At 37.3% G+C, this 18,081-nt stretch overlaps 1 protein-coding gene across 9 annotated transcripts in view; it reads left to right on the forward strand.

Annotated features, from left to right (window-relative positions):
* Positions 1-18,081, forward strand: part of LOC143030920 (rho family-interacting cell polarization regulator 2-like) — a 276,625-nt gene that overhangs the window by 171,784 nt on the left and 86,760 nt on the right. For 8 of the 9 annotated variants that reach the window (XR_012966948.1, XR_012966950.1, XR_012966949.1 and 5 more), the window contains 2 exons: positions 2,757-2,886; positions 10,136-10,345. Coding sequence is in view for 6 of the 9 variants with exons in the window: in XM_076194178.1 (XP_076050293.1) it covers positions 2,757-2,886; positions 10,136-10,345 (340 nt within the window). In the remaining 3 variants the exon portion in view is untranslated. The remainder of the gene's footprint in view (positions 1-2,756; positions 2,887-10,135; positions 10,346-18,081) is intronic. The other variant, XM_076194176.1, reaches the window with a different exon arrangement.

Below are 18,081 nucleotides of genomic sequence, written 5' to 3' on the forward strand. Positions count from 1 at the left end.
ATAAGCTTTTGTCATAAAATCTTGAAAAATATGAAAACTTTGAAATATCAAAGTCTTGATCACAAACCTAAACTTTCGATTAAATGATAGTGTTTTTATTTTTTTATAATAATGGGATATAACAAACCAGGAAATGATACTTGGAACCAGGGAACAAAAAATGTGTTATATGGTGGTATTGGTATGTCACAGTTGCAAAAAATATATGTCATAAAACAAGTTATCTGCCAAAGACAGTGTCTGTGGCTTATATATCACTTCTACATTTCTAATTTTTTCCTCTTGAGCGACTTGGTGTTAATATGTCATAATTTCAAAATATAATTATTTCTTGAAACAAGTTATCATCTATCAAAAACAGTGTCTGTGGCCTGTCCATCACCCCTTCACATATCTTTTGTCTGAGTGAATTGAACCCATAAAGTATCAATACATTGACTTCAGCAACAGTTGTTCACCTGATCTCCTGCAGACTGACCATGTTGCTCATCATAAGACAAATCTCTTAATATTATTGGTAATGTATTTGGACAAATTTAGTCAGAAAAATTTTGTCAATTTCTTGGAACCTTGCCTGCATCAGAAGCAATTCAACAAGACACAGCATATTCACAGCAGAGCCTGACAGTGGAAGCTGATTTACCCAGGCTACTACTTGATTTACTTGATGATCCTCCCTCCTTATCATCTCATGATTGAATAAAGAAGACTAGGAAAAATTCCTTCTGGCTGCATCAATTTATCATCCATTCACAACCATTCTACACTCACACCTTCTCCCTTTCCTATTCAAAAGACTTTCCCCTTTACTTTACCTTTTCCCCATCCATCCATCTCATTTTCAGTCTTCTCATATTCACTTCATCCACCTCTACCTTCCAAACTCTTTATGCTAATTTTTCTTTGATCATTCTTTCCATATACCCAAACCACTCCAGTGTTCTGTGATCAACCCTGTCTCATAGCTTCCTTTCCAGCCCTTCCCTCCTCGTCACCTTCTCATTTCTCACTGTATTTATCTTCATAAGTCCCACCCTACTTCTCAAACACTTCATCACAAACATTGCTGTGAGAAGTGATATAAAGATAGAAAAAATAAATTTGAGTGGCGGCAAGGTGAAAGCAATCATACATACATATACCAAAGGCTTTTTCCCCCTACATGGGGGGTAGCCAGAAAGAAAAAGGCATAGAAACCACTCCCACCCATTCCATTTCCTATATATTCCACTCCCCTCCACCCTCCTCCCTCCTTCTTATCTTGGCACCTCCTGGATGATGGGTCATCCCTGCATCCTGACCATTGCCCTGGGTCAGGAGCAGTGTCGCAAGACAGCACATCCACAGCAAGGCCGCTTCATAAATTTGGCGACCCCCCTCTCCGTCCCCCCCATGCAGAAAAGGAGATGGAGAAAAATCCCTTCGAGATGAGTCAATTTATTTCACACACATACTACCTCATCCCCCATCCCCCACCCACTCCCCGTCATGCATCACAGCATCATCTATACACAACTCCTCTCCATTCACCCCTATCTTCTGTCCTCTCCCGTCCTTCCTCCACAGACAATCCACCTGAAAATTAAAACTGAGGGTTAGAATGGAAGAGACTTCATGGTGGCATATGTCCCCACCAAGACAAGAGTTTAAAAAGAAGCTGAATAGCAAGAAATTTTTTAGACACAACTTTTCTCTCAAAGAAAACTAATGAGGAAAATAACAACTTAGTCCTTATTGGATATTTTAATTGCAGTGAGGTCAACTTGGAGGAATGGGAAGGAAATGGCAAGGCTGATTCCTTGATTTTTTTTTTTTTAAATAAATAAATGGAGAGTATAATTATCCAGTGGGTAAAAGAAGTGACTCAGGTAAATGGTGATGAAATTCCCACAAGATTATATCTGCGACTAACCAAAGAGCCAGACATCATAAGCTCCTTGAACTATCTTAGCCCCATAGGAAAAAGTGACCATGTAAGAATTGAATTTCAGCTGGAGGATGAATAGATAGAGCCAAGGACAAAGGAGACTCAATTTTGAGAAGGTAGATTACTTAGGATTGAAGAAAATTTTTGAAGAAGCACATTGTGAGGAATTTATAAATGCAACAGAGATGATGAGGAGAAGTGAAATCTTTCTTGACATTCATAACCTGATAGTGCACAAACATGTGCCAAAGATTAGTGGAAGGAAGAAACAGATACTGGATTAGTTCAATTAAAGGTGTGAGGAGGGAATGACTAGGGAAAGATGGAGGAAAAGAAGCAACAAAACAAAACAAAAAATTACAAACTAGAAATGACTATATTAGAATCTATATAGAGGAAGAAAGTAATTTTGAAAGGGGTGTTGTAGATACATGCAAAGCTGAATCAAAACTGTTAAGTTTATCAATGGTAAAGTGAGACACAGATATGGGTGGTGAGGTCTTTGAGGAGTCCTCAGTTTAGGCAGAAATAATGAATGTTTCCAGTTGGTTTTCACAAAAGAGAACATCTTTTGGAGAAAAGCAAGGAGATCAATGATAGCTATGTTATTCATTTAAAGTAGATTTAATATTAAGAATTTTCAAAATTTAGCTCCTATCACTGTGATCTCCATTGTATACTACATGAGATGACATCATCTGAATGTCTGATTAAATGATAGATATCATGCAATCCATGTATGACCAGGATAATGTTGTGAATATTTATTATTGATTTGCATGAAATATGACAAAGGACCAGATTTTTGACTAACTTAACCTCTTATTAGCCCTCTAGATGGAGTTTTGGAGGATTCTCTAATTCGAACACCAAGTACATCAGCCACATCTCCAAGCAGCAAGCGGAGGCCTCCCATTCTTCACTCCATCAGCTCATCACCAACCCCATCTGCACCCTGTGTAAGTAGGCAATACTTTTGAATAATATTTAGGAGATGCATTGTTACTTAGCATGTATAATTACTGTGCATACTCACTTATTCAGGGACTATTTCCTCATAGAGTTTTGGACACTTGGAACAAACTGGATAATGAAATAGTATGCGCAAAAACCATTCATAAGTTTAAAAACAAACTAGACACTGCGAGATACAATGGCGGGACATCACGAGCATAGCTCCCCTTCCCGCAAAATACAACTAGGTAAATACTATGAAGCATTATTACACCAGTGACTGAGAAAGTTGGAGAAACGATTAAGGAGACTGATCTCCAAGAAATAAAAAATCAGTGGAAAGTGGGAAAAAAAGATAACTTTTAAGGAAATAGTACAGCAGTAAGTGGAAGAATATGCCAAAGAAATGGTAATTAAAGTACATACATACATACATATACCAAGGCTTTTTTTTTTCTCTTACCAGGGGGGTAGCCAAAAAGGACAAGGCACAAAAACATTCCCACCCATTTCATCCCCGAAAACACTCCACACCCCTCCACCCTCCCTCCCATCTTAGCACCTCCTAGATGACGGGTCATCCCTGCACCCTGTCCACTGCCCTGGGTCAGAACACAGCACATCCACAGCAAGGCCGCTTCATTAAATCGGTGACCCCCCCCTCTCCGTCCCTCCATATAAAGGTGGTTATCTCCATTACCTACTGGAGGTAATTAAAGTAATTAAGTAAAAAGAAAATTGGGTCAGAGACACAGTGGATAAAAAAGTGCATTGTAGTTTATGGTATTAAAGAAAAACATAATGTACATAGATATCAAAGAGAAAAAGATGAAAAAGAAATTGCAAAAGCAATTCTGAAAGAGATACAAGAGGAGGGACAGGAAATAGACAAAGAGATTGAAGAGGTACGTAGGATGGGGCAGTACTCTAAAGAAAAACAATGTAGGCCACTAAAAATCAAACTAAGGTCTCAAATGATAGCAGAAGTACTGTCAAAAGCAGCAAAACTGGCAAATAATGAACATTACAAGAGTGTATGGATAAAAAAGAAATGAGTGATGAGGAAAAGAAAGAAAAGACAGAAGTGAAGCAAATGAAAAAACGAGAGAAGAAAGGAAACTGAAAAGAATGAGTTGTTTTTGGAGAGTCAACCTGAGGCTGAGAAAATGGATTATCAAAAAAGGAAACTTAATAAACAAAAAAGGAGAAAGGAAAAAATTAGAAATAAGATATATCAACATAGACAGCATTATTTCAGGACTAAATGAATTAAATGACTATCTGGCAGTAGAGAAACCAGACATAATGGGAATTGTGGAGATGAAATTGAAAAGTCCATTACCACCAAACACTGTGGGATAAGGTCTATACAACCATTGGATGAAAAATAGGAAGGAGAAACATTGTGGAGAAGTCATGTTTTTGACTAAGAAAGGTTTAAATGTGACAAAGACAACAGAAAGAAAAAATAATGTGGAATTGATTATGATAAAAGTTGAAAACAGTGAAATGAAAAGTAGAGAATTTGTAGTAATATATGTACCCCAAAAACAGTCTTGGACAGAAAGTGATCATTCCAAACTGTTGGAAGACACAAAGAATGCCCTGATTTACTGAAAGGAGGAAACATAGTATCGGTAATTATGGGTGACTTTAACTCAAAAGAAATAGCTTGGGGAGAAATGACAATGAAAGGTAGAGAAGACCTTTGGGGAAACATACTTCTGGATATGACCATTGAATACACAATGACTCAATGGGTAAAAGAAAATACCTGATATGGAAACAATGAGGAACCGTCAAGACTAGATTTAATATTTATGTCAGAACCTGAAATTGTGAACAAAATGGAATACAAAACACCAATTGGGAAGAGTGACCACTTACTAGTAGAGTTCAAACTAAAAGAACAAATTGACTGAGAAGAGATGAGAAACATAGAAAAGGAATACTAATGAACAACAAAACGGATTTTGAGAAACTCGAAAATTCTTTCAAAATGCAAATTGGGAAAACTTCTTAAATGAAGAAACAAAGATGTAAGAGAGGAACATATTAAAAGAAATTTATTTTACCAAAGCAGAAGCAAGAAAAGGTGTACATTTAGTGCTGGTGCAACAAAAAATGTAGAGAGGCTAAAGATAGAAGAAACAAAGCTTGGAAAATATAGATAAAAGAAAAAAAATGAGTAAGTGGCAAATATATATCAAATTAAGAAACAAATATGTGAAAATATGCAGGGAAGAAAAGAGAAACTTTGAAAAAAAAAAAACATAATAAAAAATGCTAGGACCAACCTAAACTATTTCACCAGTATGTGAATGGTAAACTAAAAGACAAACAAGAAATAGTAAAACTGTGCTAAGGGAATAATGAATATATAGAAGATGTAGAAATGTCTGAAATTATGAACAAACATTTTAAATATGTATTCACAAATGAAAGTACAACCACTCCTCGTTTAACGACGACAATTGGGACCAGCGCGCCGTCGTTAACCGAATTGGTCGTTAAGCGAAAGTGTATATATATATGTACATGTACTGTATGTACAATGTCCAGCAATACATGTATCTTTATTTTCGTGTATTTTCCCTCTTTTATACAGTACATTAAAGCTTTATTTACTGTTTATTTACGGTGGTTAGGTTCCTGAAATTACCGTATATGACCAAATCCGCGTATGCTGACATTCCATATTGAATACCGGGGTATTTTTGTAGTTTCGACCATGGGCGCAATATAGCAATAGAAAATTAATTATTAATTTTGTAAATTAAAATGTATCAATGTAATATGCAATTTTGTGGGCGGAAATGAAAGTAAAAAATACCATGCTACAAGAAAATATGCTAATGAACGAAGTCGGTAGCATAGGATTGGGACGCCATCTTGTTGTCTGCCAAGGTCTCTCACGACAACGACAACGAGGACGAGCCGGATGACATCTAATTTGCAGGTAATGATTTATTAAACACAGGTCAGGTTAGTTTAGTTTAGGTTAGACGAATTTATCATCCTTTCATTTATTCGACATCGGCATCTATCATAACAAACATGGTGTACCATTCATCCGACATGACTTCGTTACTTACGAAATCTGTTTTAGCACCTTTTTTTTCCGCTCACAAAATTGCATATTACTTTGATACATTATAATTTACAAAATTACTAATTAATTTTCTATTGCTATATTGCGCCCATGGTCGAAACTAAAAATTTACCACTACCAGTATATACTGTATCCCAGGTAGTTTTTGCAGCTTGCAGGATGGTAATGTAGACCTAAGCTTCAGAACACTTTACCTCACAGCTAATATCCACCGTACAAGTTCAATTATAACATCATACAAATTTGCCTCAGCCAACTTAATTATCGTACATGACGTCGTAACTTCGGGAGATTTACGTTAAACGAATATTGGTCTGTTATAAAGCCCGTCGTAACTCCGCGTCGTCGCTAACCGAGTAGGTCGTTAAACGAGGAGTGCCTGTACACAAAATTGGGAGGAAATACAGAAAGATCCCCCCCCCCATGAAAGAAACAACTGTGACACAGAAGGAAATTAGAGACCAAATAAAAAACCTTGACGTCAGAAAATCATACGGTCTGGATGGAATTGCAAATTGGATATTAAAAGAATGTATAGATGAACTAATGGACAAAATATATAAGATAATTGATTACTCACTCAAAGAAGGAAAGGTACCACAGGATTGGAAAAATGCAAATATTGTACCAATATATACCAAAATATTGTACCAATAGGGGGGCAAGGAAACTCCAACTAACTATAGACTGGTCTCCCTTACAAGCACAATAGCAAAAATATATGAGAAAGTTATCAAAAGTAGATGGATTAAATATCTGTGGGAAAATAATATACTGCCAACAAAATTTGGATTTAAACATGGAAGATCATGTGCCACTAACTTGATTTGCTTCTACCCAAGACTTATAGAAATAATGCAAGAAAGGGATGGATGGGCAGGTTGTGCTTTCCTAGATCTACAAAAAGCATTTGATAAACTACTACACAAAAAGCTATTAAGAAAAATTTAATCAATAGGTGGTATTCAAGGAAAGTTTGAATGGAAGATTTCTTGACTGAGAGAAAAATAAGGGCGGTACTTAGAGACAAATACTCAACCTGGGAAGTAATTATAAGTGGAGTCCCACAAGGTTCTGTATTGACTCCAATTATGTTTGCCATATATATAAATGACATGGATGAAGGTGTGGAATGTTATGTGATCATCTTTGCAGATAATGCAAAACTACTAAAGAAAGTACAGAGGAAGATTTGAATCACTACAGAAAGATCTGGATAAAGTCTTGGAATGGAGTCAAAAATGAGAAGTGAACTTCAACATCAAGAAATACAGTATAATGGAGTTTGGAAAAATAAAAATAGAATATCAGGGCAATATAAAATTGGCACAAAGAAAGTTAAAAAGTTAGCTCGGAAAGGGACCTAGGAGTAATTATCAGCAAAGACATGTCACCAGACAAGTATATCAACAAAATAATTGGAGAAAATCTCAATTTACTAAGGTCAATGAAAGTGGCCTTTGATTACTTGGATGAGGAAATGGTAAAGAAAATATTAGTTACACTGATAAGACCAAGATTGGAGTACGCTGTGACACTGGACACCCAGTACTAAAAAGAACATAAAGAAATTAGAAAGAATTCAAAGAGCAGCGGCAAAGATGGCACCAGTACTGTCCAAATTTACATACAAACAAAGATTGGACAAACTCAAAATATCAACCCCAGAACAAAGAAGAGAAAAGAGGAGACTTGCTAACCATATTCAGAATTATGAAAGGGATGGAAGTCCTTGATAGAGATGACTTACTAAAATGGGTTAGATGAAAAACAAGAGGAATGAAAAGAAACTTAAAAAGGATAGAGGCAGAAGAGATCTGAAAAAGAATAGCTTCTCACACAGAGTGATAGATATCTGGAACAAACTGAATGAGGAAACAGTGAGTGCAAAAACTATACAAGAATTTAAGATCAAATTTGATGCTGAAAGATACAAAAGTGGGTCACTACGAGCATAGCTCTCTTCCCATAAATTACAACTAGGTAAATACATACATACATATATCAAAAACTCTTTCCCCCTAACAAGGGAGGTATCCAAAAAAAAAAAAAGCATAAAATCCACTCCCACCCATTCCATTTCCACATACTCCACTCCCATTCACCTCCCTCCCTCCCTCCCTCCCTCTTGTCTTGGTTCATCCTGGGTGATGGGTCATCAACGCATCTTGCCTATTTTTTAAAACACTCCCCCATAACTTAAATATTACAGTTGTCAGGAACACAGATTCAGTGGTCTTTCTTTACTTCCTCCTTTATGAATTGGTACCATGTTAGCTCTTTTATAGTCCTGTAGCACTGTCCCATCCTCGAAAGAGCACAAAACTAGATTATAAATTTTGCCCTACAGTTGCTCTCTGAATGCTTTAATATCCAATTTGAAATCCCATCAGTCTCTTGAGGGTTTTCATATCCAATATTTCCAGTTGACTGTATACTTCTGTAGTCTCATATTATTTCATTCATTCAACAGTACTGTCTACACTCCTCTACAAAATAATTCATTAGTGAAAAATTATTGGGAACATCTATTAATACCTCTTCATAGACCTTTCCATCTACCATTAGCTTAGAGATTCCTTTTCTGTATCTTAGTTTTTCAATTACAAACCTGTTGAAGAGTTTGATATCACCCACAAATTTATCAATAGTATTCTTTTTAAAGCTCTCTTCTCTACAGATTCTTATGTAATCATTTCTAGCCTATTTGTTTGTTTTTTCTCTCTCAGTTATCTCCACTTCATTTGCCTAACTTATCTTAGCCTTCTCACACTTTTATCAAATAAGTCTTTTACCAATTATTTCTTTCACTATCCTTTGGCACATACTTGTTCCCACCTGAGTTGTTAGCAATCATGCTTTCCAATTATTTCTTCAAAATAGTTTCCTTATATTGAAGGAATGTATTTACCTAGCTGTATTTTACGAGACGGGCGCTATGCTCATTGTGACCCGTTTTCGTATCTCTCCACATCCAGTTTATTCTTGAACCCGTGTATAGTTCTGGCATTCACTGTTTCACTGTTTAGTTTGTTCCAGACATTGATCACTCTATGTGGGAAACTGTTCTTTTTCAGGTCTCTTCTAAAACTGTCCTTTAGCTTCTCATTGTGTCCTCTTGTTTCTCCCTTGTCCCATTTCAATAGGTTATCTCTATTGAGATCTTCCATCCCTTTCATAATATCTTCCCAAAATTGCATCTGGTTTGCCTGTATGATTAATTTTTCAGATTTTTACCTCCTTTTACTATCTGGAATTTAAGTTCTAAACAGTCACTATTGTAAAGGACATGTACTTCAACAAGTCAGTATAAAGTTCCATAGCTAGTAGCTGGTCCATTGTTACTGGAGCATCTTCTTTTAATTCATGTCTTATATTTTGCCCATTAGGATATTGTGTTGTACATTGCAATATTCAACAATACATGACCCCAGGAATTTTCTTTGCCATCTACTTCCCATTCCTCCCAATTTATGCCTTTATGCCCTTGCAATTAGAACTACCTTCCAGGATCATATTATCACTTTACTCAGTTGGTATTCTATTCAAACATCTACAATAACACACTTCCAGTACCTCAAAATATGTCCATAAGATAACATACATTCAAATTATAAAAGAAACACACCACAAAAGGTGACTGCCAAATTTTACACTTCCCCAAACTTCCTCAGAAATTAACCCAACACAGAAATCACTTCCAAGGCAAGTAAGAATTGCTCTGACATGCCTACATTCAGGTCACCACACCCACATTAAAACAGTACCAATACAGAATTGACCTGGCAGTATATTACAATTACCCCAAAAGCAACCACCACACAATAAACACAAAGTACCTTATGCTACACTCCCTACACTCACTCCTTCCATACAGCAACATAATTTTTATTTTTTCACTGAATGACTTATGGGTTGAACTGATGGCCATGGCCAGATTCCTGAGGGATGCCTTGGGTCTTTTGTAAAAGAGAACTGGGGTAATGGATTAATTTATTAAATTAGGTGGATATAGAAAGGTATTGTATTGGATAACAGTTAAACTTTTCACTACCATTCTAGTTTTAAAGATGATTTTTTTCTTTTCTTTTTTTCCAATACAGAAGCTCTCCCTCATAATAGATATTTACATTTATTTATAGGTTCCCTCAGGCAAGGATGGGCTATCGCCAGAGTGTGATCATGACAGCAGTTTTGGCAGCATGTCAGCTCGTAGTTCAACAGCTGATAGTGCTAGTCCCATGTCAGAATATCGTGGTCTGCTCTCCTCCTCGCATGCACTTTCCCACCGTACAGACAGTAATAGTCCTGTATCAGACTACCAGGGTTTATCCAGGAGAACAGACAGTCAGGTATGCAATGAAAAATAAGTCAAATATTTCCTCTTGGATTACGTTACTGGACTCCCATGTTCCTTGGATAACTGATCAAGACCAGTGAGATTTACCAGATATCTTTAAGTGAAAATATTTTGTATTGTTGGCCATATTCTATGTATGTGAGAAAGTGGAAAATTGTGTGATCTGTATTTTTCTGTAATATATAAGCATCTAGGGCATGTATTTTCTGGGAGTGTATTTCATTTCATGTTAGTGTCATTTTAACCCCTAACTACTTATGCAGAACAAATAGAAATAAATTAATTTATCTGGCATTAGTCAAAACAAAATCATTAACTGTGCCAGATTTGTTCCAATGATGTTTTGGGTTAGTCAGCATAGGTTCTTTTCAATTCTGTATGGCCTAAAGGTTCCAAGCTGAATACAATCATCTGAAATTAGCCAAAACAAAATAGAATAAGCAAATTTCATTCTAATAGACCGTAAAGGGTTAATCATAATTTTCTTCATCCTCCTCTTCGATATGATGATGACAATGTAGGCGTCATGAGGAGCAAGTGGGTACGCGAGGATGCCGTTGTCGGTGTCTTGATTATATATATTGTAGTTGTACCTGTGTGACCCCCATACTCTGTAAACTGGCTTTATCTTATTTTTTGTGGTTATCAAAATTCACGGGTGAAAGAGAACGAGCAATACAGCGGTAACTTTATTTTTTATAATGTGAGTATTATGACGCAACATCGCACATCTGGCAGCTCATGCTACCCACGAGATTTTGGCCCGTATTGAAGGGGTTAATGGCTGAGAGGGTGTCTGAATAACTGGGGGGGGGGGCTATAACTAGAACAAAATTGGAAGACATAAGCCGGAGCAAAGTATATATAGGTATGTCTAACTCATTCTAATAGGCTGCGAAAGGTTAGTTGTGATTTTTTAGCCCTTTGCAACTTAGAAGTGTGTCTAAACTGAATAGAATTAGCTAGCATTAGGTAGATTATGATAGACTGAATCGTAACAAAGTACACTCAACCCTCATTTATCTGGACCTTGTTAATCCAGATTTTGGTTTATCCGGACAGTGTCTGGCTAATAATTTGAGTCCGGATGGCCGACAAATAAATTCAAACAACACGCGTCTCACATGCTACCAGAAATACCTGATAAGTGGCAGCAGGCGGTTGTAAACAAGTCTGGCCAATGCTCGTAAACCGTGTTTTGTCCAATATCAGTGAACAATTTTGTGCATTTTTCAGTACGAATAGGTGTCTTAAAACTGTTAATTATGCCCCCCAAGTCTATTAAAGGGTAAGCAAATGGCCCTAACTGTGGTTCAAAAGCTGGAATTAATAAGAGAATTACAGAAAGGAAGTAATGTTTCGAATGTTTGTGTCAGACATTAGAAAGTCGAAAGATAAGCAGGTAGAATATTCTGCCAAGTACAGGTAAACGTCGACTTACGATGGCCGCGACTTACGATTGTTCGACTTTACGATGACGACGACGACGACGACGATATGATAATTTAACCCCTTCCATACGGTGCCGCACACATAGGCGTCATGAGGAGCAAGTAGATTCGCGACGCTGCCATATCGGCGTCTTGATTATATTTATTGTAGTCGCCCCTGTGTTTTTACATTCTCTCAAATGTGCCCTAAATCCCATTCTCTGTGGTTTTCAAAATTCGCGGGTGAAAGAGAGAACGATCGATATAAGCGGTGACTATATTTTATGATGCGAGTATTATTACGTCACGTCGTACGGCTGGCATTGGCTGCTGCCCGCGAGATTTAAGTTCCGTACTGAAAATACATATTATAGTGTTTGAATATGGTAAAAAGGATAAAAATAATTAAATAAACTACTGTACATGTTTAATAGGCTATATTCAGTATCTCTGGTGGTGAATATACAGGTAGGCTAGGTACAGTGACCACGGAACAGAGTGGGGATCGACTTACGATGAGATCGTCTTACGATGGCTCTATCGAAACCTAATGCCATCGTAAGTCGACGTTTACCTGTATTGTGTGGATGCATTGGCAAGCAAAAGTGGTAAAGGTGCACTGAGAAAAAATGTCAGGACAAGAAAAGGTGCTGCATTAGATGCTGCAGTTATGAAGTGGTATGTCTATCTTTTTCATGACTGTTATTGGATTTTATTTGCATTATATATATATATATATATATATATATATATATATATATATATATATATATATATATATATATATATATATGTATATATTATTGAAGTATGGAAGACAAATGAGTGGAAGGGCGGTGAGCTAAACACAGAGAACAGTTTGAGTTTTATTCACTGATGTTTCGTCCTTACCAGGACATTCTCAAAGTACATACAGTCTCAGAAAATTACCAGCTTATATAATTAGCAGGAGCAGTAGGTACTCTAATTATCAAGGAGGTAAAAAGGACAATTGAGAACGGAGGGAGAAGTGGCATGGTCGGAGTCACATGAGGACAGATGAGAGTATGGAGGGAGAGGAACAGAGTAAGGATGGATTATATAAGCTGTTAATTTTCTGAGACTGTATGTACTTTGAGAATGTCCTGGTAAGGACAAAACGTCAGTGAATAAAACTCCAATTGTTCTCTGTGTTTAGCTCACTGCCCTTCCACTCATATATATATATATATATACATATATATATATATATATATATATATATATATATATATATATATATGTACATACACACATATACCAAAAGCTTTTTCCCCCTTACACGTGGGGTAGCCAAAAACAAAAAGGCATAGAAACCACTCCCACCCATTCCATCCCATACATATTCCACTCCCCTCCTCCCTCCCTCTCATCTTGGCACCTCTGGGATGACGGGTCATCCTTGCATCCTGTCCACTGCCTTGGGTAAGAAGCAGTGTCGCAAGACACAGCACATCCACAGCAAGGCTGCTTCATTAATTTGGCGACCCCCCCCTCTCTGTCCTCTCATGCAGAAAAGGAGAAGACAGGGAGAAATCCCCTCAGGCTGCATCAAAATATATATATGTGTGTGTGTATATATATATATATATATATATATATATATATATATATATACACATTTGTATTATCTGGAATTTTTCATTATCCAGACCGGTTCCTGCACAATTTAGTTTGGAAAAATGAGGATCAAGTGACCAAATTCATTCCAGTAGGCTGTAGAATTAGTTGATATATATATCTTTTTAACTCCTCATAGCCTAAATATGTATCTATATACCAAGAGTTTTTCCCCCTTATAAGGGAAGTAGTCAAGTCAAAGGCACATTCCCACTCCCACCCATCCCACCCCCATCCACCACCCTTTCTCCCCTCCCATCTCAGCTTCTCATGCACAAGTCATCCCTGTTTCACACCTACTACACTGGGTCAGAAGCAATGCAGCAAGACACAGTACACCAATAGCAAGGCTGCTTGCCTTAAATGGCAACCCCCTCTCTCCATCCCCTCATGCAGCCTTCGGGCTGTGTCAAAATATCATTCACACATAAGCACCCCCTACCCCCATTCCCCACCCTTCCCATGCATCCTTGCATAACAGTATCATCTATACACAGTCACTCTCCTCTCATCTCTATTACCTGCCTTCTCCTTTCCTTGCTCAACTGATATTCTCCTCTTTCTCAACATCCCCCTTACCCTATCCATCCATTTCATCCTCAATCATCCCTTCAAATTTGCTCCCTCCTCCTCTACCCTCCACACCTGTTTTACTAATCTTTTATCATTAATTTTTTCAATGTTTCCAAACCATCCCAATAATCTTTCATCATCCCTATCTGCCATCTCCTTTTTCACTCCCTCTCTCCTCTTCACCTCCTTGTTTCTAACTCTATCATTACCATACTTCTAAGTCATTTCATCTTTTAAATTCCAAGTCTCTGCTCAATACCATGCTATCAGTACAATCACTCTTTCATATAATCTTTTCATTGCATTCATTCCTAGGTGCCTATTTCTCATAACACTTTTTAATCCCCCAAGGCATTTACTTGTTTATCTCATAGCCAAAGAGTTTGGTGAAAGGTAAGGATATTTTGGTGCTTTCTAGAATTTGAATGAAGCATATAATAAGGTTGATTGAGGTTTTGAGGAACATATTAAGGCTGTATAGATTATGGGGAAGTCTGTTGAATATGATCAAAAGTCATTATATGAGTAAGACATGTGCAGGGTAGGGAATGGAGATGAATTACCTAATTGTAGTATACAGGAAGGGAGCAACACTCATTGGGTCCCATCTCCTATTCCCCAATTTTATTATACCTAGCCTCAAAACTATGTACAGTTCCTACTTAATCTATATCCTTGATTTCCAGTTATCATATTTAGATTTAAACTCATGTATTGCTTGAATTTAGGCTATATCACCTTTTAAGCTATTCCTAGGATTTATGCATCTACATGGAAAACAGTATTTCTTCATATCCTTTAGACATAGGGTCTTCCTTAATTTGTTCCCATGACCTCTTTAAGCCCTTCCATCCTTTATCAAGAGATCCCTTCTATCAATGCAGTCTATCTCCTTTAGTAACCTGAATACTGTAATCATATCACCTCTTTCTCTTTGATCTTTCAAAGTTGACAGACCCAGTGCTTTTAAACTTTCCTCACATGGTTTATTTGCCAGGCTGAGGACCAGTTTGGTTGCTGCCCTTTATATCCTCACAATCTTGCTTATATTCTTCACTCTATGTGGGGACCATACTACTGATGCATATTCCAGTCTTGGACAGATCAGGGTTTAGATGAGTTGTTTCATCATCTCTTCATCCATGTAGTGAAAATCCATTTTAATTTTTTGCAGTAGTCCGTATGTCTCTCCCACAATCCTGCTGATATGTCTGTCAGGTGAGAGGTTGTCTTGTATCAACACTTAAATCTTTCTCCTTTTTTGCTTTTGTAATGGGTCTCCCCAGGGAATAGTTTAAAGATGGTCTTTAGCTGCTATTGCCCATTTCCAGTACTTTGCATATTAACATTGAACATCATTTCCCATTCTTGGCTCCATGCAAAAATAGTATCTAGATCTTTTTGCAATAGCCTACAGTCCTTGTTTTTTGCTCTTTGTCATGATTTTTATGTCATCTGCAAACATGTTGGTATAGCTTGTTGTCCTTCCATCATATCATTGACATAGACAAGAAATATTATTGCTGCAAGCACTGAACCTTGTGGAACTCTGGTTATTACTGCTCTCCATCTTGACATCTTATCCTTTATTACTGTCCTCCTGTATCTTTCCTTCAAAAAATCTGTCCTATATTCGAGATATAAACAGTCCACACACCCCTCTCATGCAGCACATCAACCACTTTTGAGTAAAGGTTTAAAAGGTTTGACAACCTTCCTGATTTGAAGCCAAACTGATTGTCTCTCAGAATGTTTATCTCTTCAAGATATGTTGTCCATTTATCTTTCACATTCACATAATTTCACTATTGTGCCAGTCAATGATACTGGCCTATAATTTAGTGGTGTCTCCTTACTTACACCTTTGAGAATTGGTACCATATTTGCCCCTTTTCCAGTCAAGTGGCACTTTGCCTTCTTTCATCACCACCCATTCATTGAGTATCCAGTTTGAGATTCCATCAAGTCTTGAAGTTTTTATCACATCCAGTAATCCCAAAAGATTGAGCACTTCCCTCACTTCTTCATTTGTAGCTTCTAAAACAGAATTTTTTCTCTCATCCCTTTCCTAAAAAAAAAAAAAAAATTATTGTGAAGACAGATTGGAAACTTTCATTAATTTTTTCTGTGTCTCAATTCACCATTTGTAAACATATAAAACAGTTTTGGTTTGTCTTTGCATTTGTCTACTACACCTTACATTTTCCTCTCTTCCTGCGAATTCTTGTAGTTGTTTCTAGATTGTTTGTAAGCTTCTTTTGTTTTACTGCTTCTTCTCTTTTCTCCATTTTCCCTAAGACACATCCATGACCTATTTTGCCATCTCATACTTTTTGTTAAACAAGTTCTGTTTCTGTTTCTTCAACTAATCTTTTGTACATGTTTGTGCACTCCCAGATTGTAAACGTCAAGAAATATTTCCCATTTCCTCCTTATTCTTGTGGTATTCATGAATTCCTCCCAGTTTGCTTCTTCAAAGAATTCTTCAACTCTATGTAATCTGCTCTCCCAAAATTTACTTTTCCCTGTCTGTGTGATTCATTCGTTGACTCAATTTCTTCATCCTCAAGATGAAATTCAATTGTTACATAGTCACTATTTCTATTGGGCAAAGGTTGTTCAAGAAGCTGACGATGTCTGGCTCTTTGGTTATTAACTGAACTAATCTTGTAGGGAATGTCATCACCTCTTATTCGGGTCACTTCCATTACCCACTGAGGCATCGTGTTCTCCATTGCTATACTTAACAGGGTATTTATTCAGGAATCTGCCTTGCTACTTGATTCCCATTCCTCCCAGTTAACTTCACTGCAGTTCAAATCTCCAGTAAGGACTAAATTGTTACTTTGTTCAATAGGTTTCTTTAGGAGAATAGTTGTGTCCAATAACCTTTTCTTGATATTCAGCTTCATTCCAAGGTCATCTTGGAGAGGGACATATACTACCATGAAGTCTCTTCTATTCTGCCCTTTAGTTCTTTAGCTCTAATTTTAAAGCAGATTGGTTCAGCCTTGCCTTCACTCAGATTTGCTTCTTCCACTTTTATGTCACTTCTCACAACAATCTCTCTTCCACCTATTCTCTGTTTCTTCTCCATGAGGTGTACCTATTGTTCCTCAACTGTAGATTAACATTTTTTGGGAGTTTGGTCTCCACTAAACACAAAATATCAGGCTTGTTTTTCCCTAAGTACCATTAGTGCCTGTGTAGTCCCACTTTACAAGGGAAAAGGGAACAAGTGAGAGTGTAGTACTTTCAGAGGGATCAGTTTGTTGAGTGTAGTTTGGAAGGCTTGAGTACCATAAGTGCCTATATAGTTCCACTTTACAAGGGAAAAGAGTGAGTGTAGTAGTTTCAGAGGGATCAGTTTGTTGAGTGTAGTTGGGAAGGGGGAGGTTTTTTATTGAGAGGATTAGAGGAGGAACAGAGGGAGCAATTGGTGAGGAACAGTGTGGGTTTAGGAAAGGTAGGGGTTGTGTGGATCAAAATTTTTGGTAAGCCAGATATGTGAGAATACTATAGGAAAAGGAAAGGATGCTTTTAGGACCTTTATGGATCTGGAAAAGGCTTATGACAGGGTAGACTGGAAGGTACTGTGGGAGGTTATGCAGATATATGGGATAGGAGGAAAGCTTTGAAGAGCAACCAAGAGTTTTTACAAGAGTAATAGAACTTGTGTTAGAATCAGAAATGGAGAGAGTGAGTGGTTTGAGGTAAAGGTGGGACTTTGCCAGGGATGTGTCATGTCGCCATGGCTATTCAGTTTATACATGGATGTGGTGGTGCAAGAGGTGAATGCAAGGGTAGTGGGTAGGGGATTGGAGATGTTTAACTACTTCCATACAGTGACGCCTACATAGGCATCATGAGGAGCAAGTGGGTACGCGATGATGCCAACGTCGGTGTCTAATATAACAATATACAAACAATGCATACGCTCAGTGTTGAATTATGCGAGTCCTGCATGGGCTCCTAATCTCAGTGAGACACACCACAACACCCTTCAAATCATACAAAACAAAGCCCTAAAAACAATTACAGGCTGCACAAATACAACACCTACAGACCATTTACACCATGAAACAAA

This window comes from Oratosquilla oratoria, chromosome 12 (genome assembly GCF_046742065.1).
Source record: "Oratosquilla oratoria isolate Oo_2021 chromosome 12, ASM4674206v1, whole genome shotgun sequence".
Classification (NCBI taxonomy): domain Eukaryota; kingdom Metazoa; phylum Arthropoda; class Malacostraca; order Stomatopoda; family Squillidae; genus Oratosquilla; species Oratosquilla oratoria.